The following is a 23,936-nucleotide window of genomic DNA, read 5'->3' on the forward strand; positions in this document are numbered from 1 at the left end:
CTGGCATAAAATCCATAGAGAGAAGACTGCCCTTACTAGACCTACATGGCAGTAGTCAGAGACTGAGTAGTTGCATGGCCTAAAAAGAAGATACATCAGGCTGGGCACAGTGGCTCACGCCTGTAATCCCAGCACTTTGGGAGGCCGAGGCGGGTATCACTTGAGGTCAGGAGTTCGAGACTAGCCTAGCCAACAAAGCAAAACCCAATCTCTACTAAAAATACAAAAATTAGCTGGGCATGGTGGCACATGCCTATAATCCCAGCTACGTGGGAGGCTGAGGCAGGAGAATCACTTGAACCCCAGAGGCAAACGTTGCAGAGAGCTGAGACTGCCAGTGCACTTCAGCCTAGGCGACAGCTGAGACTGTGCCACTGCACTCCATTTCAAAAAAAAAAAGAAGAAACAATAACAGCAGCAATAATCCTCATCACCAAACACAAACCCCAAAGAACTTCTGTATAGGACTCATTTCTGAGTTTATGATGTCACATAAGAGTACCAATTACATGTGAATAATGACCATACCTCTAATTACGGTAGGAAAATAGGTCTGAAAAGTTCCTTGAGGATATAACTTCTTTGTAGTCAAACCAGGTCCCACCACATTTGGGCCACTGTGCTTCAGAGAAAGTCTATGCTAAGATGAATGGGCCTGATTTAAGTTAGACAAAAATGTTTTAATTTTATTGTTAAATTTCAAATTAAGCCTAATACTTTTGATTTATCTTTGCAGGTATTTGTGAAAAGGATATGCTAAATTTTGTTTAAGGGAAATATAAAACTTCCCCTGGGGCTATTTGAAACAAAGAAGTGCTGGGGAGGGAAAGAAGGAAAAACAGAAAAGAATATATGGACGACTCCCAGTGTGATTAAGAAAAACTGAGAACCACAGAAAAGGAAGAATACAGATATCAAGGGAATTAAAAGGAGTCCAAAGCCTAGGGTTACACTTCTGACATATAACTGAGCAAAAAATTTTTCTATAGTATACTAATTTTGCATTGTCAAACAGCACCAACAAGTTATGTCAACAATTTGTCCAACATGACACTTTGCAAAATGTTTCATGTGTCTCATTATTGAATTTTATTACACTAAACACATTAATGAAAATGATAGCTTAATGCTAAGCGTAGTCTAAAACACCAAGTTCCATCATTAAATCAACAAACATTTACTAAGTATCTGCTGGTAAGCACTATAGGAAACACAGTGGTAAATAAAACAGACTTCCTACTTGAAAAGAAAAAACAATCAGGCAAGTTAGGAAAGTAGAGAATTTTATTCCTAGATCAATTTTCATTGTTTTTAAATTTTAATTTTGATGAACATTTATAAACACCTTAGGCAACATAATGAATTCTTCAAGTTGTTTTTAATCCTACTAACAATGTTTTCTTTTTTACAGATGAGGCAACTGAAGTCAAGATATTAAGTAACTTGTCCCAATTTAAAACAGCCAATAAGTGGCAGGGCATGGTTCTGAACTGAATACAAGTCATGCTAAAGCCCTTGCTCCTTCCTTCAGACTTCTAGCGATGGAAATGTTTGCTAATGATTTTTTAAAGTAACTAATACTTAGAGGAGTGAGCACTGGTACAGAAGAATATTTACCATGAGATTCAATTTTCTTGTACTTTATTACCTTTCAGTTATAAAACTAAACTTTTATTATGTGGAGTATTTGTTTACAATGTATACTAAATACACAAAATATTAAGACTTCAAGGCGCAGAAATTTCAATACCAATGGTCCTTAACTGGACATCATGAGAAAAAAATAGAATAATAATGTTTACGGTACTTAATTCCTTAGAAGAAAAGAGTTTTATAAACAATGTACTATCAAATACATGATATATTATCAAATAACTATTAACAAATTTACAACTTTTATGACAAATAACACTTTGGTTTCTCAATTGCTACCCCACTCAATGACTCCAAGATACATTCATAAAATTCACGATTCTTTATTGATGAGTTCAGGTAACTGCCCAATTTTGTAGAGGCACATGGGAATGGAAATATGATGCTGTGCTATTTTGTTTCCCTGAATTGCACAAGAAAAGGTGCCTTGTGCTGCCCAAATCTTCAGAAAAGTGCTACGCAGATGATCCCATGTTCCTAAACTCTCCCTCACCTTTTCACCTTGCTTCCTACAGTCTTTGTAACCTTTCTAGCATACCCTCCCCATCTTGCAGAAGTGATCAACTCTCAATCTTTGAGTTCTATGTAAAGCCCCTAGTATCTCAGAAATGTTTATGGTTTCTTTCCTCCCCCTAGTTTCCACTGTGTTCTTACTAAGATTTTAAAAATCCTACCATGCTATAATACTACATGAACTTTTTTCCTGAAACTGATGTCCTCCCCTCAGAGAAACAGAAATCTCATGTCCATTTGCCTCACTCTTCTCAATTATGTATATAGCCTTTAATATATAAGAAGTGGTGACTAAATTCAATTTATAATTCAAAAGTCTCTCTGCATACCACCACAAGATTCATCTTCCTAATATATAATACAATTCTTCTGTTCAAAACCCTCTAATTGCTTTGAAGAGAACCTAAACCTAAACTCTTCACTTTAAAAAGACTCTCCAAAACTGACACAAAATTGTCTTTTCCAGCTTGCATATATACTCTGTGCTTCAAACAGAATTACTTTCTATTTCCAGGACGTGACCTGACTCTCCTGCCTCCCTGCTTATGTTCAATTGATAGCTGCTTCCTGAAACCTCACCTGCTCCTTATCTCAATGGGCCAAAACTATACCTCTTCATAAGGCCCAGCTTAGATGCCATCGCCTCAATAAAGCCTGCCATGATAACTTCAGCTAACATCTGAGTTTCTCTCTAAAATCCTCTTATTATACAAACCGCATTATTAGTTATCTGTAAACATGTCTTTTCAAACACAGCAGGAGTTTCCTAAAAGTAGGTGCCACACATGTAATTCTCCATATTTTCAGTGTCCAACTCAATGCCATACATCCAAAAACATTTATAAATATTGGTCAAATAAAATAATTTGAAGAAATAAATATTAATAATGCTATCAATTATAGTAGTTTTACATACTTTGTAAAATATATTATCAAAAAATGCATTATCAGTATTTACCCCTGTACTCAACCTAATTAGTTCAAACAAGTTACATTTATAGACATTTGAATTGTTTTTTGTTTTTTTGAGATGTGGTCCTGCTCTCTTGTCCAGGCTTGAGCACAGTGGCATGATCATGGCTCACTACAGCCTTGACTTCCTGGGCTCCAGAAATCTTCCCATCTCAGCCTCCTAAGTAGCTGGGACTACAGATATATGCCACCATGCCCAGCTAATTTTTTATAGAGACAAGATTTGGTTAAGCTGCCCAGGCTGGTCTCAAACTCCTGGGCTCAAGTGCTCCTCAGACCTTGGCCTCCCAAAGTGCTGGAATTATAGGCATGAGTCACTACATCTGGCCTCAATTTATTTATCTATTATTTTTAATTTTTTTTTTGAGACAGAGTCTCAGTCCTTTCACCCAGGCTGGAGTGCAGTGGTACAATCTTGGCTCACTGCAACCTCCAACTCCCCAGTTCCAGCGATTCTCCTGCCTCAGCCTCCCGAGTAGCTGAGATTACAAGAATACACCGCCATGTTTGTCTAATTTTTGTATTTTTAGTAGAGACAAAGTCTCACCATGTTGGCCAGGCTGGTCTCAAACTCCTGACCTCAAGTGATATGCCTGCCTCGGCCTCCCAAAATGCTGGGATTACAGGCATGAGCCTGGCCGATTCATTTTTCTCTAAACATTCCTTAAGTATTTCAGAGGACCTTACAAAATACTTAAAATTTCTGTCACCTTCAACTTACCAAATTGTATATTCCTAACAGAAGTGCTTCAATGCAACCATTACTCTGTCTGTCTCGGCTAACTGTAAGCCGTAAATAAACCCACATCAATTCTGGCAAGAACTGCAGTGTGAACCTCTTAAGTCGAACCTCTGAGCTACGATAGAGCTCAAACAGCTGATGGCAGACAGGCTCCAGGAGCTAAAAGGAAAATAAAGTGCACTGGTCATTTCAATTCTTTTGGTTGTAATTCTTTTTTGTTTTTTCTTTTAAAGGCACCTATATCTGTATAAAACTTTTAAAATAGTCTTAATATTAACTTCTCCATATTTTGAGTTAATTTAACCAAAACCTTTGTGTAAAGAGACCACATATTAAACTGATCAATCCACTAACTATAAGAAGTATTTTGTGCCCATATATCAATGTACCTTTCAGTATACTGTACTACTAAATTTACTAGATTATTAGTCCTTTAGCCAATGTACTACATTTATATTTAAGAAGAATTTTCCTTTCTAGTCTTATCAACTCTTACTATCCTCCATTTCAAAAACTTTCCACTGAAATAAGATAATTTTGCATAATATTGTTGGGAATAAACTTAAAATCTCAACTGAGACTATGATTTGAACAAATTATATACCACTCTTACTGAAAAATGTGTATTGATACAGAATTTTCTAAGAGTCATGTTGTTGTGCAAAGCAATTCTTTTTTTCAACCACTGCTAATCAGTTTCTGTACAGTCAAAAATTCTGTACATATTTTGGAAACTGAAGAATCCTATGTAAATCATTTGTTACTTAAATCTGTGAAAAACATGCTTCTTTGGAGGAAAATGTATGCATTTGTAAGTGTTCTGTGGAATCAGTTTTCACTGTATTGATGTCATTGTCTCTAAGTACTCAGTGTCTTCACTGCAATATGAAATTCATTAAAGCATCCACATTCCACGTAAAAAAAAGTTATATACCACTCAGTAGAAGGGATTTTGCAATAAATATTTGTGCATCCAAAATTCTAGCTAATATTTAAAATACACACAAGTGAAGCAAACCATTTTAAAACTGATTTAAATTTTACTTATTGTATTTATGTGAAAGATTTTAACAGAAATAGCTTTTTCAGTGTTCGATTGGCTAATTTTTCATACGATATCACACAATATGACTTATGAGGAACTTCACAATCTAGAAAACTGAAGAAAATGAACAGTTAAAATAAACTTTCCCACTTTTCCCTAAATATGTACTGCCAATTTAGAATGGGTTTGCTGGAGTAACTGTAGGCTGCACAAAACTGGGCTATGACTTTAAAATTCATATAAAATATTGACAAGAAACTATAAAATAAATTTTAAAGTTTAACACTAACTCTTTAAAAAAAAGAATAATAGTTCAGTAATTTCATGTGCTTTCCTCTATTCTGAATGATTAAAATAATGGATATAACTTTGGAAATCTGCTTGAATATAGTTATATACATCTGTAATAATCTAACACTCTACAATAAAAAGTCACTGTCATGATAAAAAGTTAACAAATCCATGTCAATTATATAGTTAATATATTTAGAAGAGTTAGGATTAGCTCTGGAAGAATTCTAAAGTTTAAAAAATTTACATACATACACATCCTAGTCTAGTAAATACTAAGCCCTTTATGTTAAATCACTATCAGAACAGTTTTTTAAATCTTAAAAAATTTTCCAGAGGCTGGGTGTGGAGGTACACATCTGTAGCTCCAGCTATTCACAAGGTTGAAGAGGGTGGATAGCTTCAGCCCTGGAGTTTGAGGCTGCATTGAACCATGATAGCATTACTGCACTCCAGCCTGGGTAACAGAGCAAGACTGATACAAAAGTAAAATATTGCAACTCTTCCCTTACATTGAAGTCTAAACCAATCAGATAATTTGTCTAAAGTCGTTGAAGTTAATGGTGAAATAAGACACTAAATTCAGGTCTTCTGACATCAAGTTGATGTTTCCACTCTACCACATTTCTTATATTAGAATGGAGGTATAGATTGTTTAATCACAAACAGTGTATTCCATGTAGTGCCAATAATGAACAAGTAATAAACTTCTGGAAACTGTCAGTTGCTGGCATCTTTCTTAAATACTGAGAGCAATATTCAGTTCTTTGGGAGAAGTAAAAAACTGTTGCTCTCACAAATTTTGTTTACTAAAAATTTATACTCATGTTTCAAACTCAATCTCCTCTTTAGTAAAAAAAACTCTCCAAAGATTGCCTTCTCTAAACTTCAAGGGCCATGGTACAATTATGATGAATTTCTTCTGTGAAGACCTTAAACTCCTGTTTCTCAGTAGCAACAGGTACACTGGCATGTGGGACACTATAATTTAACTAAGCACAGTGAAGTAATACAGGGTTACCAACATTATTACTCTGTTTTATTTTAAGCGAATGGGGGGTAGATGTTGGCAATCCAGTAACTTTTAATCAGATACTACTACAAAGTAAGACTGTTAAAAACTTGCTGGTCAGGCACAATAGCTCATGCCTGTAATCCCGGCAATTTGGGAGGCCAAGGCAGGCTGATGGCTCGAGCCCAGGAGTTTCAGACCAGCCTGTGCAATGTGGCAAAACCTCACCTCTACAAAAAATACAAAAATTAGCCAGGTGTGGTGGCACACGCCTGGGTAATCCTAGCTATTTTGGGGGGCTGAGGCAGAAGAATTGCTTGAGCCCAGGAGGTTCAGGCTATAGTAAGCTGTGTTCAAGTCACTGCACTCCAGCCTGGGTGACAAAGTGAGGCCCTGTCTTAAAAAGAAAAGAAAAGAAAAGAAAAATTGCCAATGCTATGTGTTAAAATCTTTAATTGTGGCCAGGCTCAATAGCTCATGCCTGTAGTCCCAGCACTTTGGGAGGCCAAGGTGGGAGGATCGCTTGAGCCCAGGCATTCAAGGCCAGCCTTGGTAACAAATGAGACTCTGTCTTTAGAAAATAAAAAATAAAATTAGCAGGGTGTGGTAGCATGTGCCCATAGCTAATTGAGAAGCTGGGTTTGGAGGATCACGAGTCCAGGAGTTTGCGGTTACAGTGAGCTACAATGGTGTCACTGCACTCCAGCATAGAAGAGAGAGTGAGACCATGGCTCAGAAAAAAACAAAAAAACAACAAAAAAGGCCGGGCGCGGTGGCTCAAGCCTGTAATCCCAGCACTTTGGGAGGCCGAGACGGGCGGATCACGAGGTCAGGAGATCGAGACCATCCTGGCTAACACAGTGAAACCCCGTCTCTACTAAAAAAATACAAAAAACTAGCCGGGCGAGGTGGTGGGCGCCTAGTAGTCCCAGCTACTCGGGAGGCTGAGGCAGGAGAATGGCGTAAACCCAGGAGGCGGAGCTTGCAGTGAGCTGAGATCCGGCCACTGCACTCCAGCCTGGGCGACAGAGTGAGACTCCGTCTCAAAAAAAAAACAAAAAACAAACAAACAAAAAAAAAACAAAAAAAAAAACTTTAACTTGAAGCATATGTCTCATAGCACCATGTTCTCAAATTCTTAATATAAATGATTCTGACCTCCCTTAAATGGCACCACCACCCACATCAAAAAGTATTAAAAATCATTATCCTTGGGTTAGAAAAAATCATAACTGACACCTTTCCCAAATTTAGCAAACACTGTTTTGACATGATAATTACTAAGAGACATGCTATTTGATGAACACACTGAGTATTTTGATGGAATAATGAAGATGAAGCCTAACTTGAGTGGGTTAAAGAATATGAGGTGAAGAAAAGGAGACAAGTAGACAGAGGCTATGAATAAGCAATATTTTATGAAGTTCATCTGTGAATAGGGACAGAGAAATGGGGTAGATAATAGCAGATAAGCTCAAATAAAGTTTTTTAAAAATAGAATAAGGTTGTTTATCATATTCCACTCATCAGGGAAAGAAAAAAAGATCAGTGATGGAAGAGAGAAGGAATAATTGCAGGACCCGAGTCCTTAAGGTAGCTAGAGAAGACAGGATCCAGGCCTAAGCAGAAGAGATGGCTTTTGATACAACCTGAGATACTTCACCCACTGAACACCAGAAAAGGCAAGAGAGTGCTGTGGAGTGGTAGATTTGAATCAGAAAATATGAAAGTTTCCAAATATTTTCTTTTCTTTTTTTTGAGACGGAGTCTCGCTTTGTCACCAGGCTGGAGTGCATTGGTGCAATCTCGGCTCACTGCAACTTACGCCTCCCAAGTTCAAGCGATTCTCCTGTCTCAGCCTCCCAAGTAACTGGGACTACAGGCTTGCACCACCAGGCTCAGCTAATTTTTGGTATTTTTAGTAGAGACAGGGTTTCATCACGTTGGCCAGGATGGTCTCGATCTCTTGACCTCATGATCCACCCCCGCCCCGCCTCCCAAAGTGCTGAGATTACAGGCGTAAGCCACTGCGCCGACAACTATTGTAAGTTCTAATTCATATTAAATATGGCACATGACAATTTTCTAAAATAATTTCTTGTAACCTAAATAGTACATTTGTTTCTTTCAGAATATAACAAAATCAGGATTAAAAGGGACCTCCTTCTATGACTAAAGTCCATAATTGTTTTGAAATTCTATCGAATTTATCATTCTGTTTTTCTGAAGTCTGAATACATGGTTAAAGCCTTGTAACCTGACAGGAGACAGGAGAGAAACTCAAACCTCCTCTAGCAACTGGTTGATTATAATGAATGCTGGATCTTGAGCTCACATCCCTCGAGTTGTAATTTTTCCATTTCTAGCCATGAGACCCCCAAAGTCCCACACATTAATATTATGAAATATGACAACAGAAAGTAATGAGAGTAGCTTTTTTAATGTAAAAGCTTCCAAAGTATTAAACAAAAAAATAGGAAAAGGTTACTTCTTATACACTTCTGAGCCCTAATGAAAATGTCATTTTATTTTTTTTTTTTTTTTTTTTTTTTTTTTGAGACGGAGTCTCGCTCTGTCGCCCAGGTTGGAGTGCAGTGGCCGGATCTCAGCTCACTGCAAGCTCCGCCTCCCGGGTTCACGCCATTCTCCGGCCTCAGACTCCCGAGTAGCTGGGACTACAGGCGCCCGCCACTGCGCCCGGCTAGTTTTTTGTATTTTTTAGTAGAGACGGGGTTTCACCGTGTTAGCCAGGATGGTCTCGATCTCCTGACCTTGTGATCCGCCCGTCTCGGCCTCCCAAAGTGCTGGGATTACAGGCTTGAGCCACCGCGCCCGGCGAAAATGTCATTTTAGAATCTCATTTTGTACTTCACTGTTCTTCCAATCAATATTATTCTATGTTTGTTATGTACATGATAAAATACTAGATTCTAGAGAAGTCACAAATATAGAATATCTGACCACTGCCCATGAAGAGCTTACAATCTAGAGAGAAAGCATTAAAACAAATACATTTTAATAAGCAAAGCTTAAATGTTAAGATAGCGCAAAACAAGGGGTAGGGAATACACACATTCATTATTCAAAGAATTCTGAAAACTCTTGACCATATGGATATGCATATACGTACATTACGCATACCCAGAGTTATAAAACATTCAGAAATACACTGCAAGAGAAAAAGCAAATGAATCCTGCAATTGCTGCTACAAAAAGCAACAGATGCAAGTCTAACTGAGAGCCAATCGCAATTTAGGAGACAGGAAAGAAGGAGGTCAATAAGCAAGCTTTTAGTGATAGGACAAAAATGAAGATGCACTTTAAGTTAAGCTGCTGGTTAGGAGGGGATTACCTGAACTTCTTCAAACTCACTCCAGTACACAGCAGAGGCACTCTTGGAGGTTGTATCTGGGAAGATAAGAAGCTACTTTCCTGTGTGTTCCTTTCATTTTCATTTTAAGCATACATGAATCCAGTGGTGATAAAACTGTATGTCACACTATTGTGTTAATGGAAAGATAATGTGTGTATTTTGCATAAGTTAACATACAGATTCAATAACTGCACTTTTTCCTTCTATCACAAGGTTAAATAATACAAAACTCTTACTCTAAGTTTATCGATCTTGACTACTTAGACTAAAAAGTGCTTCCTCTGATCCTTTTCAAGCTAAATTGACTAGCAGCATCATTTTGTGTTATCAGTTTGATTTTAGAGTGATTATACCTAATTATATATTCTCAGAAAAATAACTGTAAAAATACTTAAGATAAATAAAGTTGGATCAGTATACAGTTAAAATATGGCTTCCAGAGTAGGAAACATTCCAGAACAGGCAACAGAAAAGTTTCAAATAAATAATCCACTGAGATGATGGTCACTAAAATCAACAATCAAAACATACTGCACACTCAACAGGAAAAAATTTGACCAAAACATTTCAAAATATGGAAAGGCAGGGAATAGGGAAAGCCAAAGCAACTATCAGAATGAAAAATAGCAGAAAGAAAATTTTCCAGATTCACAAGAAGAGAAAACTATAAAACTTAAATTTACATGTTTTGGTAAACATATTTCATTTCACTATGTAGAAATTATTTTTCTTGAGCTCTCCTACCTCATTATTCGAATCCTGAATAACTTTATAGAGGGCTGGTACAAGTGTTTTTTTCCGGTGTAAAGTTGCTGCATAACTGGTGATCTGAGTGTCAGGTAATGCCTAAAAGAAACCACCAAAGGAAAACAAAAGTGAACATTTGAGAAGTGAGGAACTTTATTTTACACAAGTAGTTCTTGAACAGATTTATAACAAACTCAAGTAAGAAAAGTAAAAATAATTAATATAAAGAAATAGGCTGGGCACAGTGGCTTATGCCTGGAATCCCAGCAGTTTGGGAAGTCAAGGTGAGCGTATCACTTGTGGTCAGGAGTTCAAGACCAGCCTGGCCAACATGGTGAAACCTGTCTCTACTAAAAATACCAAAAATTAGCCAGGCATGGTGGTGGGCTCCTGTAATCCCAGCTACTCAGGAGGTTGATGCAGAAGAATCACTCGAACCTGGGAGGTGGAGGTTGCAGTGAGCCGAGATAGCGCCACTGCACCCCAGCCTAGGCGACAGAGTGAGACTCCAACTCAACAAAAAAAAAAAAAAAAAAAGAACGAACCATCAGAGTGCAAACAAATTAAGTTAGGATGTTATAGTATAGAATCCTTCTAACTACTCAACCATAAATACTGATTAGAAATCACACATTATACCAAGATTTCCTGAAATGGGCCATCTTAAATTAATCTAACCTTTTAAAAAATGTAGGATGTTTCAATTCTTGCATTTATATTTTGCCGAAACATTTACAATTCCACAGTATTCATAAATTACATAGTTTTCCATCAGGACTATTTGACTTTTAATTACAGGATAGAAAAACGTAATTTTTGTGCCTTATTAAAGCTTGGTGGATCTTCTCTTTTACTGAATATATTTTAAAATATCATCTCATCAATCTTAACAACTATTTTCATTTTTACATATCCCCTTCTAGTCATTATTCATATTAGTACCATTTTTAAGAACTACAATTACAGAAGCACGTTATTTTGTATTTTGCCATTTTCACTTCCTACCATATTTTTATACGTTTCTCCATAGAGCACATATTCACTGTTTGAATTACTGACATACAGAATAATATAATACATTCTGATCTCCAATCCAATTTACCTTGAATTCTGATAACCATTCTTCCACCACACAACGGTCAGTTCCCAGCATTTTCTTTTACCTTCTAATCCTCTTTTATCTCTAAAAGAAAAAAGCATTGAAACTGAGGACAGTAGTACTTATAGAAACAACTAGAAATAAATGATATGTGCCTTTCACCAAGAGAAATTAATCTAGTATACATTTTAGATAAGGTGACTTGTTTTAGTTTGGAGCAAAATTAAAAGAAAATTTTCAGAAGTAAGTTCTGGCTGGGCGTGGTGGCTCACACCTGAATCTCAACACTTTGGAAAGCCGAGGTAGGAAAAATCACTTGAGCTCAGAGTTCAAGACCAGCCTGGCAACACAGTGAGACCTTGTCTCTACTAAAAATCAAGAAAATTAGCCAGGCGTGGTGGCGTGCACATCCAGTCCTAGTTACTTGGTATGAAAAGGTCGGAGGATAACTTGACCACAGGAGATAGAGGCTGCAGTGAGCTATGATCGTGCCACTGCATTCCAGCCTGGGCGACAGGGCCAGACTCTGCCTCAAAAATAAAATAAAAGTAAGTGTTATGTTTAATGATACATTTGAAACCTATTATCCTAATGCTTTCATATTTTCTCCAGCAAATTATACTTCAAAGTAGCAAAGACAAGTGTCCTGAGTAAAATCAAGTTGCACATTATCCAGACAAATGCACAGTCTACAGTTTTATCAAATACATTACCAGAATAAGCTACATATCATAAAACGAACCGAGAGAGTATAAATGACAAAGCCAGATAAACCAGAAAGCAAAGGTTACATATTCAGCAAACTGATTATAAACATATATGCACCATACAAAATAAGGCCTCTGAAGAAAATAGATCCATAAATCTTCTAAAATGGAGAAATAGCTGGGCACAGTGGCTCATGCCTGTAATCCCAGCACTTTCGGAGGCTGACACAGGACTGAGCCCAAGGGTTCCAGACCAGCCTGGGCAACATGGTGAGACCCCATCTCTACAAAAAATTAAAAAAAACTTAGTCGGATAGAGTGGTGTGCACCTGTAGTCTCAGCTACTCAGGAGGCTGAGGCAGGAGGATCCCTTGAGCCCAGGAGGAAGGCTACAGTGAGCCATGTTCACGCCACTGCACTCTAGCCTAGGCAACAGAGTGAGACCCTGTCTCAAAAATAAATTAATAAATAAATGAACTGGAAAAATGCCCAAGTAGGAAAAGCAAGCTGTAGGATGTAAACTGTAATTCCATTTAAATGCTAAGGGAGTCACCCCTGGAAGTTTATCAGCACCCAAGTAGGCAGCTGCCGAAAAAGCTAAAAAGGGATTCAGTAAGAATTGATTGATTCATTCCATAAATATTTCTTAAGCATTAACTATATGGCAGCCATTATGCTAGGATCTGGAAATATAATAATAAACAAATCCAGATGTACACCCACTTTAATGAACCAGTTATCCAGTGGAGGAGACCAAACATATTTTTGCAAAAAGATGAAGGGTAAGACAGAAAGAAAGAAAGACACACAAAAGTATAAAACAAAGGAGCCAAATATTGACTAAGGAATCAAAAGAGCTTCTCTGAGGTACTGCTTAAGTTGAGATATCAAGGATCCACAGAGTTAAGGGGAGTAGAAAGAGAACATTCTAGGAAGAGGAAACCACTTATACAAAAGGTCCTGTGGCAAGAAAAAGCACAGAAAGTTATAGAATCTAAAAGAAGATCCAAGTGGTTTGGAGTACAGAGCACAAAGGGCAAGAATTGAGGGTGGACAGGCAGGCACGGTCCAATGGCATAGGAAGTTTGAGGGCCAGGCATGGTGACTCACACCTGCAGTCCTAGCACTTTGGGAGGCTGAGGTGAGAGGATTGCTTGAGGCCAGAAGCTTGAGACCAGCCTGGGAAACATAGCATGACACTCCCATCTCTACAAAAAAATTTTTAAAAATTAGCTGGATTTGCTAACATCATAATGTTAGGATCAGATTCATACATAACAATATTAACCTTAAATGTAAATGGGCTAAACGCCCCAATTAAAAGACACAGACTGGCAAATTGGATAACAAGTTAAGACCCATAAGTATGCTGTATTCAGGAGACCTATCTCACATGCAAAGACACACATAGGCTCAAAGTAAAGGGATGGAGGAAGATCTACCAAGCAAATGGAAATTTAAAAAAACCAGGGATTGCAACCCTACTCTCTGATAAAACAGACTTTAAACCAACAAAGATCAAAAGAGACAAAGAAGGCCATTACATGATGGTAAAGGGATCAATGCAACAAGAAGAGCTAACTATCCTAAATACATAGGCACCCAATATAGGAGCACCCAGATTCATAAAGCAAGTCCTTAGAGACCTACAAAGAGATTTAGACTCCCATACAGTAATAATGGGAGACTTTAACACCCCACTGTCAATATTAGACAGATCAACGAGACAGAAAGTTAACAAGGATATCCAGAACTTGAGCTCAGCTCTGCACCAAGCAGACCTAATAAGACCTCTACAGAACTCTCCACCCCAAGTCAACAGAATATACATTCTTCTCAGCACCACATTGCACTTATTCCAAAATTGACCACATAGTTGGAAGTAAAGCACTCCCTCCTCAGCAAAAGTAAAAGAACACAAATTATAACAAATTGTCTCTCAGACCACAGTGCAATCAAACTAGAACTCAGGACTAAGAAACTCACTCAAAACCACACAACTACACGGAAACTGAACAACCTGCTCCTGAATGACTACTGGATACATAACGAAATGAAGGCAGAAATAAAGATATCCTTTGAAACCAATGAGAACAAAGACACAACATATCAGAATCTCTGGGACACATGTAAAGTAGTGTGTAGAGGGAAATTTATAGCACTAAATGCCTACAAGAGAAAGTAGGAAAGATCTAAAATTGACACCCTAACATCACAATGGAAAGATCTAGAGAAGCAAGAGCAAACAAATTCAAAAGCTAGTAGAAGGCAAGAAATAACTAAGATCAGAGCAGAACTGAAGGAGATAGAGACGCAACAAGACCTTCAAAAAATCCATGAATCCAGGAGCTGGTTTTTTGAAAAGACCAACAAAATTGATAGACTGCTAGCAAGACTAATAAAGAAGAAAAGAGAGAAGAATCAAATAGACACAATAAAAAATGATAAAGGGGATATCATCACCGATTCCACAGAAATACAAACTACCATCAGAGAATACTATAAACACCTCTACGGAAATAAACTAGAAAATCTAGAAGAAATGGATAAATTTCAGGACACACACACCCTGCCAAGACTAAACCAGAAAGAAGTTGAATCACTGAATAGACCAATAACAGGCGTTGAAACTGAGGCAATAATCAATAGCCTACCAACCAAAAAAAGTCCAGGACCAGATGGATTCACAGCTGAATTCTACCAGAGGTACAAAGAGGAGCTGGTACCACTCCTTCTGAAACTATTCCAATCAACAGAAAAAGAAGGAATCCTCCCTAACTCATTTTATGAGGCCAGCAGCATCCTGATACCAAACCCTGGCAGAGACACAAGTAAAAAAGAGAATTTTAGACCAACATCCCTGATGAACATCGATGTAAAAATCCTCAATAAAATACCGGCAAACTGAATCCAGCAGCACATCAAAAAGTTTATCCACCAAGATCAAATCGGCTTCATCCCTGGGATGCAAGGCTGGTTCAACATACGCAAATCAAAACGTAATCCATCACATAAACAGAACAAAGACAAAAACCACATGATTATCTCAATAGATGCAGAAAAGGCCTTCAACAAAATTCAACAGTCCTTCATGCTAAAAACTGTCAATAAACTAGGTATTGATGGAATGTATCTCAAAATTATAAAAGCTATTTATGACAAACCCACAGCCAATATCATACTGTATGGGCAAAAACTGGAAGCATTCCCTTTGAACAAGATAGGGATGCCCTCTCTCACCACTCCTATTCAACACAGTGTTGGAAGTTCTGGCCAGGGCAATCAGGCAAGAGAAAGAAATAAAGGGTATTCAATTAGGAAAAGAAGGAGTCAAATCGTCCCTGTTTGCAGATGACATAATTGTATATTTAGAAAACCCCATTGCCTCAGCCCAAAATCTCCTTAAGCTGATAAGCAACTACAGCAAAGTCTCAGGAGACAAAACCAACATGCAAAAATCCTAAGCATTCCTATACACCAATAACAGACAAACAGAGAGCCAAATTATGAGTGAACTACCATTCACAATTGCTACAAACAGAATAAAATGCCTAGGAATCCAACTTATAAGGCATGTGAAGGACCTCTTCAAGGAGAACTACAAACCACTGTCCAACGAAATAAAAGAGGGCACAAACAAATGGAAAAACATTCCATGTTCATGGATAGGAAGAATCAGTATCATGAAAATGGCCATACTACCCAAGGTAGTTTATAGATTCAATACCATCCCCATCAGGCTACCAATGACTTTCTTCACAGAATTGGAAAAAAACTACTTTAAAGTTCATATGGAACCAAAAAAGAGACTGCATTGCCAAGACAATCCTAAGCCAAAAGAACAAAGCTGGAGGCATCACGCTACCTGACTTCAAATTATACTACGAGGCTACAGTAACCAAAACAGCATGGTACTGGTACCAAAACAGAGATATAGACCAATGGAACAGAACAGAGGCCTCAGAAATAACACCACACATCTACAACCGTCTGATCTTTGACAAACCTGACAAAAACAAGAAATGGGGAAAGAATTCCCTATTTAATAAATGATGCGGGGAAATCTGGCTAGCCAAATGTAGAAAGCTGAAACTGGATCCCTTCCTTACACCTTATACAAAAATTAATTCAAGATGGATTAAAGACTTAAACGTTAGACCTAAAACCATAAAAACCCTAGAAGAAAACCTAGGCAATACCATTCAGGACACAGGCATGGGCAAGGACTTCATGACTAAAACACCAAAAGCAATGGCAACAAAAGCCAAAATTGACAAATGGGATCTAATTAAACTAAAGAGCTTCTGCACAGCAAAAGAAACGACCGTCAGAGTGAACAGGCAACCTACAGAATGGGAGAAAATTGTTGCAATCTACCCATCTGACAAAGGGCTAATATCCAGAATCTAAAAAGAACTTAAACAAATTTACAAGAAAAAATCAAACAACCCCATCAAAAAGTGGGCAAAGGACATGAATAGACACTTCTCAAAAGAAGACATTTATGCAGCCAAAAGACACATGAAAAAATGCTCATCATCACTGGTCATCGGAGAAATACAAATCAAAACCATAATGAGATAGCATCTCACACCAGTTACAATGGCAATCATTAGAAAGTCAGGAAACAACAGATGCTGGAGAAATAGGAATGCTTTTACACTACTGGTAGGAGTGTAAACTACTTCAACTATTGTGGAAGACAGTGTGGCAATTCCTCAAGGATCCAGAACTAGAAATACCATATGACCCAGCAGTCCCATTACTGAGTATATACCCAAAAGATTATAAATCATGCTATTATAAAGACACATGCACATGTATGTTTATTGCAGCACTATTCACAATAGCAAACAGTTGGAACCAACCCAAATGTCCATCAATGATAGACTGGATTAAAAATATGTGGCACATATACACCATGGAATACTATGCAGCCATAAAAAAGGATGAGTTCATGTCCTTTGTAGGGACAGAGATGAAGCTGAAAACCATCATTCTGAGCAAACTATCAAGAGGACAGAAAACCAAACACCACATGTTCTCACTCATAGGTGGGAACTGAACAATGACAACACTTGGACACAGGGTGGGGAACATCGCACACCGGGGCCTGTCATGAGGTGGGGGGAGCAGGGAGGGATAGCATTAGGAGAAATACCTATGTAAATGAGGAGTTAATGGGTGCAGCAAACCAACATGGCACATGTATACCTATGTAAAAAACCTGCACGTTGTGCACATGTACCCTAGACCTTAAAGTATATATTTTAAAAAATTAGCTGGATGTAGTCATGCACACCTGTAGTCCTAGCTACTGAGGAGGCTGAGGTGGGAGGAACGCTTGATCTCAAGAGTTCAAGGCTGCAGTGGGCTATGACCATGCCGGTGTACTTCAGTCTGAGCAATACAGTGAGACCTTGTCTCAAAAAAAAAAAAAAAAAGTTCGGAAATCTCATTGTAGTGGTGACAAAAAGGACATATTTCCCAAAATAAACAAAATTGGAACTTTAAACAACTCCCTTATCTCTATTGCTAGTTATTAAATTACTGACCTTTGTTTTTTTTTACTGGAAAATTAAAAAGCCATACCTGCTCTGTATCTCAACTATTACCTCTGTAGTTTTACAATCTAGCTATAAATACATATTTAGTTGATATTAAATTTTTAAATAATTTTAAAATATCATAGATGCCTGTAAAAAAAAATGGAACTTAGCCCAACCACCTATTCCATCCACAAACACTGTCAACCATTCTTCCAGATCTGTATTTATATATATATATGTATTTATAACATATATGTATGTAAATATATGTTATTTAAATACAGTCATGTGTTCACATCATATATAGTGCTCTACAGTATGCTTTTTACATTTGTTAAAAATATATCACTGGGCACGGTTGCTCACACCTGTAATCCCAGCACTTTGGGAGGCCAAGATGGGTGGATCACGAGGTCAGGAGATTGAGACCATCCTGGCTAACACAGTGAAACCCCATCTCTACTAAAAATACAAAAAATTAGCCGGGCATGGTGGTGGGTGCCTGTAGTCCCAGCTACTCGTGAGGCTGAGGCAGGAGAATGGCATGAACCCGGGAGGCGGAGGTTGCAGTGAGCCAAGATCGCACCACTGCACTCCAGCCTGGGCGACAGAGTGAGACTCCATCTCAAAAAAATAAATACATACATACATACATACATACATATAAAGATTTAGATGTTAGACCTAAAACCATAAAAACTCTAGAAGAAAACCTAGGCAATACCATTCAGGATATAGGCATGGGTAAGGAATTCATGACTAAAACACCAAAAGCAATGGCAACAAAAGTCAAAATTGACAAATGGGATCTAATTAAACTAAAGAGCTTCTGCACAGCAAAAGAAACTACCATCAGAGTGAACAGGCAGCCTACAGAATGGTTATACTAGATATATAGATATATATACACACACACATATATATTCTAGAACTTTTTTTTTTTTTTTTTTTTTTTTTTTGAGTTGGAGTCTCACCCTATTGCCCAGACTGAAGTACAGCAGCAAGATCTCGGCTCACTGCAACCTCCGACTCCTGGGTTCAAGGGATTCTCCTGCCTCAGCCTCGTGAGTAGCTGGGATTACAGGTGTGCGCCACCACACCCAGCTAATTTTTGTATTTTCAGTAGAAACGGGTTTCACCACGTTGGCCAGGCTGGTCTTAAACTCCTGACCTCAGGTGATCTGCCTACATTGGCCTCCTAAAGTGCTGGGATTACAGGTGTGAGCCACTGTGCCCAGCTTATCTCATTCTTTTGAACAGCCACAGAACTGTAAGCACAAACCCTTATCTGTCCAATAACTTACTGATGGACACGGACTGTTTTCAATTTTCTTATATTACCAAAAACTTGTTGCAATCAACACCCTTCTACATATTTGTGCATTTGTGTTGTTCTCTTCCATAGTATAAATTCTAAAAATTGTACTTGAAAATTTAAGGTTATAAGATATAAACATTGGCCGGGCGCGGTGGCTCAAGCCTGTAATCCCAGCACTTTGGGAGGCCGAGGCGGGCGGATCACAAGGTCAGGAGATCGAGACCATCCTGGCTAACACGGTGAAACCCCGTCTCTATTAAGTAATACAAAAAACTAGCCGGGCGAGGTGGCGGGCGCCTGTAGTCCCAGCTACTCGGGAGGCTGAGGCTGGAGAATGGCGTGAACCCGGGAGGCGGAGCTTGCAGTGAGCTCAGATCCGGCCACTGCAGTCCAGCCTGGGTGACAGAGCGAGACTCCGTCTCAAAAAAAAAAAAAAAAAAAAAAGATATAGACATTATTGATAGCATATTCAAATCTACTCTCAAAACTATAATCTTTCAGATTTTTAAGAAGCATATGGCTGTTACATATACAGAATAATTTCTTCCTGCTCTGTTTATAAAGCTACTACCATAGCATAGAAACCTAAATTAACCTAAATATAAAACCATCAATTTGACTGCATTTATTAACATATAAGACTTTTAAAACTAGCACAATGAAAATTGGAATCAGAACACTCTACAACAAAAAAGAAATCACAATATATATTACTGTATTTTAAAAATCAGCCAGGCATGGTGACTCATGCCTATAACCCCAGCATTTTGGGAGGCAGAGGAGGGGAGATCACCTGAGGTTGGAAGTTCGAGACCAGCCTCACCAACATGGAGAAACCCCATTTCTACTAAAAATACAAAATTAACCAGGTGTGGTGGCACATGCCTGTAATCCCAGCTACTTGGGATGCTGAGGCAGGAGAATCACTTCAACCTGGGAAGCAGAGGTTGTGGTGAGCTGAGATAGTGTCATTGCACTCTAGCATGGGCAACAAAAGCAAAACTTTGTCTCAAAAAAAAAACAAAAAAACAAAAAAAAACACCTTGCTTGCTTAGTTAAGGCTTCACTCTTCTAAAATTAAAAACCACATTCATGGTTTACTCTTTAAACAATCTGGAAGTTATTTTAGAATATGATATGAGATTAAAATCTAACAATTATTTTTCCAATTGTTCTAATATATTGTTCGCATGCCTTTTGTTGTTTCTGTTTTTGCAGAGACTTGAAATACTACTAAAGTCTTACATATATTTGAAACTACTTCCCAGCTACATTTCGCAGTAGTTCTGCACAAGGACTGCAATCATTTATTTACTATCATTTTATTTTATTTTATTTTATTTATTTTTTGAGACAGAGTCTCACTCTGTGGCCCAGGCTGGAATATAGTGGCACGATCTCGGCTCACTGAAACCTCCACCTCCCGGGTTCAAGCGATTCTCCTGCCTCAGCCTTCCAAGTATCTGGGTTACAGGTGTGTGCCACCATGCCCAGCTAATTTTTTGTATTTTTGGTAGAGATGGGGTTTCACCATGTTGCCCAAGCTGGTCTCGAACTCCTGGCTTCAAGTGGTCAATCCGCCCTGGCCTCCCACAGTGCTGGGATTACAGGTGTGAGCCACCACGCCCAGCCTATTTACTGTCATTTTATAATATACTTTAATACATAGCAGTACAAGCCTTATCCTAATTCATTTTTTCTAAAAATATATTTCATCGTTATTGCCTGCCTTATTCTTGCACATGAATATTAAGACTTTTGATAATAAATTCCTTCCCCACATCCTATCCTCAGGAGAATGTATAAATTAATTCCAAATGACAGCTTCACAATACTGAGTTATTCCACAGAGGAGCATAGCACTGCTCTTTCTTGAAAATCCTCTATGTCTTAGCATAAATTTTTATTTTCTTCATGGAGGTCAACACAATTTCCAATTAATTCTTAGGTGGTTTTTATACTTTGATGCAATTACGATTGGGATTCGCTTCCATTATCTTTTCTAACTAGTTATTGTTACACGAAAATTATGAAAACATTGTTTTTTTAGAGACAGGTCTCTGTCACCTTGGCTAGACTGCAGTGGTGCAATCATAGCTCACTGTAGTCTCAAACTCCTTGGCTCAAGTGATCCTCCTGCCTCAGCCTCCTGAATAGCTGAGATTATACACATGTACCACCACACCTGGCTAATTTTTTATAATTTTGTTTTTTGTAGAGACAGGGTCTCACTATGTTGCCCAGGCTACAAAAACATTTTTTAAACATCAAAATTAAAAGCTTTTTAGATAATTACAATCATTTAAAACATTGAAAATGGTTTAAATCAAGATGTCTGTGTTTTAGGAGAAATGTATAAACAAGTCATCTTTTAGCTAACTATAAGGAATTTTTTTTTTTTTTTAAATATATACTACTACTTTACCGAAAAGGGCAAGAAAAAAAACTACAATTAATCAATTTTTTTTTAAATGTTCTCTGAAGAACATAAAATGCCTTTAGAAGTCAAAAAGAAAGTTGTTTTTTTGTGTGTGTGATCTCTCTGTCTCCCAGCCTGGAGTGCAGTGACACAATCAGGGCTCACTGCAGCCTCACAGCCTTGACCTTCCAGGCTCAAGCAATCTTCACACCTCAGCACCCTAAGTAGCTGGTACTATGCATGTGCCACCATGTTTGGCTATTTTATTTTATTTTATTTTATTTTATTTCATTTTATTTTTTGAGATGGAGTCTTGCTCTGTTGCCCAAGCTAGAGTGTAGTCGTGCGATCTTGGCTCACTGCAAGCTCCGCCTCCCAGGTTCGCACCATTCTCCTGCCTCAGCCTCCTAAGCAGCTGGGACTACAGGCACCCACCACCATGCCCGGCTAATTTTTTTTGTATTTTTAGTAGAGACGGGGTTTCACCGTGTTAGCCAGAATGGTCTCGATCTCCTGAATGGTCTCGATCTCCTGACCTTGTGATCCGCCCGCTTTGGCCTCCCAAAGTGCTGGAATTACAGGTGTAAGCCACCGCGCCCAGCCTAATTTTTTTTATTGTATAGAGAAAGGGTTTTCCTATGTTGCCCAGACTGGTCTCACTTCTGGGTTCAAGCAATCTTCCCATTTCGGCCTCTCAAAGTGCTGAAATTACAAACATGAACTACTGCACCTAGCCAAGCCAAACACTTTTTAAAAAGCAACACAAATCTTTTGATACGTACTTTTATCAGAATCCCTGTCTGATATAGGGTCCAGAATATTTATTTTGGAAAAGCCCCCCAAGTAATCCTGATGACCATCCTCCAGTTTTAAAAAAACAAAAACAAAAAAAGTATCACCTCCAGGCTAAATTACTATTTTAAATTCCTATTTGATCTTTCCTATAACCACAAATTCAGCACATTAAACCTCTATTGTTTCCACCCATACCATTTTAAAAATGACTAAAAATGAAATACCTTTAAATAGAGAAATATAGTGGTATTAATAATAATAATAATCATAACACATATTTCCCAACTCTATAAAACTACTACTAGTTTTAAGACAGTAATTTAATAAGTACTTTAAAATAAAATACGAAATAATACTTTATCAAAAAGAAAACAAAAAGCTTAACTAAGACAAGAGTATAAGGTCCCTCATATAATCACATGCCACTTTTTAAAAATTACCCTTTATGTTTCTGGCCACCTTTGGTCTTTGTACCTGCCACCTGGCATTCTCTCCCAGCTCTGTACATGGCTGGAGTAGACTCAGTTCATGTATTACCTCCTTAGAGAACCTTTCCCTATATACTTTAATCAGCCCCACCCCTACCTTCCTCCTCCCTCCAACCTCATCACTCTGCCCATTTTCTTCATAGCATTTAGCACAATCTGTAATTATCATTTATTTGTTTACTTAATGTCTGCCTTTTCTACTAAAATCTGTACTTTACAGAGACAGGCACTGTATCCCAAATGACAGGCATATAGCAGGCATTCAATCATCTGTTGATTTTGAGCACCTTCAGCGCTGACATTGTTATTTTTGGCCATAACAAAACTTGAGATTTCTGTTTTCTTAGTTAAACTTGATAATTTTACTTGGAAAACTAAATACCAAATGGAAGTTAAATACCTTCTTCATATATCGTCCAGAAATTTGTGACAAGTAAATGTTGTCCCAGATGCATGAATTAGTAACACCAACCTTGCCAAGGTTTGATATAAGAGACTGAATAATTTGGCGATTTTGTTGTCTTTGAATTAACTGACATATGTCAGGCAATCTTCTACTGAGATAATTGTTCATTTCAAAGCTGTATCTTACAGTGATATATAGCAGACATTTTAAACAACAATTAGGGACACAAATCCAATTAATATTTCAACCCCATGTGGTGCCACTAATATCAACTGAAATAACTGAATAAAAGAATACACAAAGCTAAATTCTAGAAATACTAAGTATAAACGACTACTACTACTTCACAATTTACTTGGCTGGCTGCTGAAAAGTTTCTTCAGACAAGTCACACCTTGATTTCTAAAAATATCAAAATGTGGAAAAAAATGTGTCTTAAAAGTGAGGAAATAAGTTACCAGTGAGCCTATTAAGTAGAAACATGATACCAGGTGTTTCCTATATTTTATCTGATTTAATAACAGGTGGCAGAATTTAGTGGTATACAGCACCAGTTCTCAGCTTTTTTTGGTTTCAGAATTTCTTTCACTAAAAACGTTCATTTATTAATTAATTTTTTGAAAAGCCTATTACATGTTAACATTTTAAAGCAAAAATTATATTCTTCTAAAGCAAAAGCAAACTGAGAATAGCGTTTTTTTGTTGTTGTTCTGTTTTTTTGTGAATCTCATAATTGGTTTTTTTGTTTGTTCGTTTTTTCAAGAGACAGTCTCTTGTTGCCCAGGCTGAAGTGCAGTGGCACAATCT

General features: G+C 37.8%; 1 protein-coding gene across 12 annotated transcripts in view; it reads right to left on the reverse strand.

The window, feature by feature from the left end:
- Window positions 1-23,936, reverse strand: part of FAM126B (family with sequence similarity 126 member B) — an 84,016-nt gene that overhangs the window by 34,964 nt on the left and 25,116 nt on the right. For 8 of the 12 annotated variants that reach the window (XM_003907795.5, XM_009182740.4, XM_009182745.3 and 5 more), the window contains 3 exons: window positions 11,451-11,531; window positions 10,346-10,447; window positions 3,860-4,039 (listed from right to left, as the gene is read on the reverse strand). In XM_003907795.5, the coding sequence (XP_003907844.1) occupies window positions 3,860-4,039; window positions 10,346-10,447; window positions 11,451-11,501 (333 nt within the window). In that variant the 5' untranslated portion in view covers window positions 11,502-11,531. Of the gene's footprint in view, window positions 1-3,859; window positions 4,040-9,580; window positions 9,637-10,345; window positions 10,448-11,450; window positions 11,532-22,675; window positions 23,877-23,936 lie in introns of those variants that run through there. The other 4 variants (XM_009182751.4, XM_009182750.4, XM_031651885.1 and 1 more) reach the window with 2 other exon arrangements.

The sequence above is a fragment of the Papio anubis genome, chromosome 10, assembly GCF_008728515.1.
Source record: "Papio anubis isolate 15944 chromosome 10, Panubis1.0, whole genome shotgun sequence".
Classification (NCBI taxonomy): Eukaryota; Metazoa; Chordata; class Mammalia; order Primates; family Cercopithecidae; genus Papio; species Papio anubis.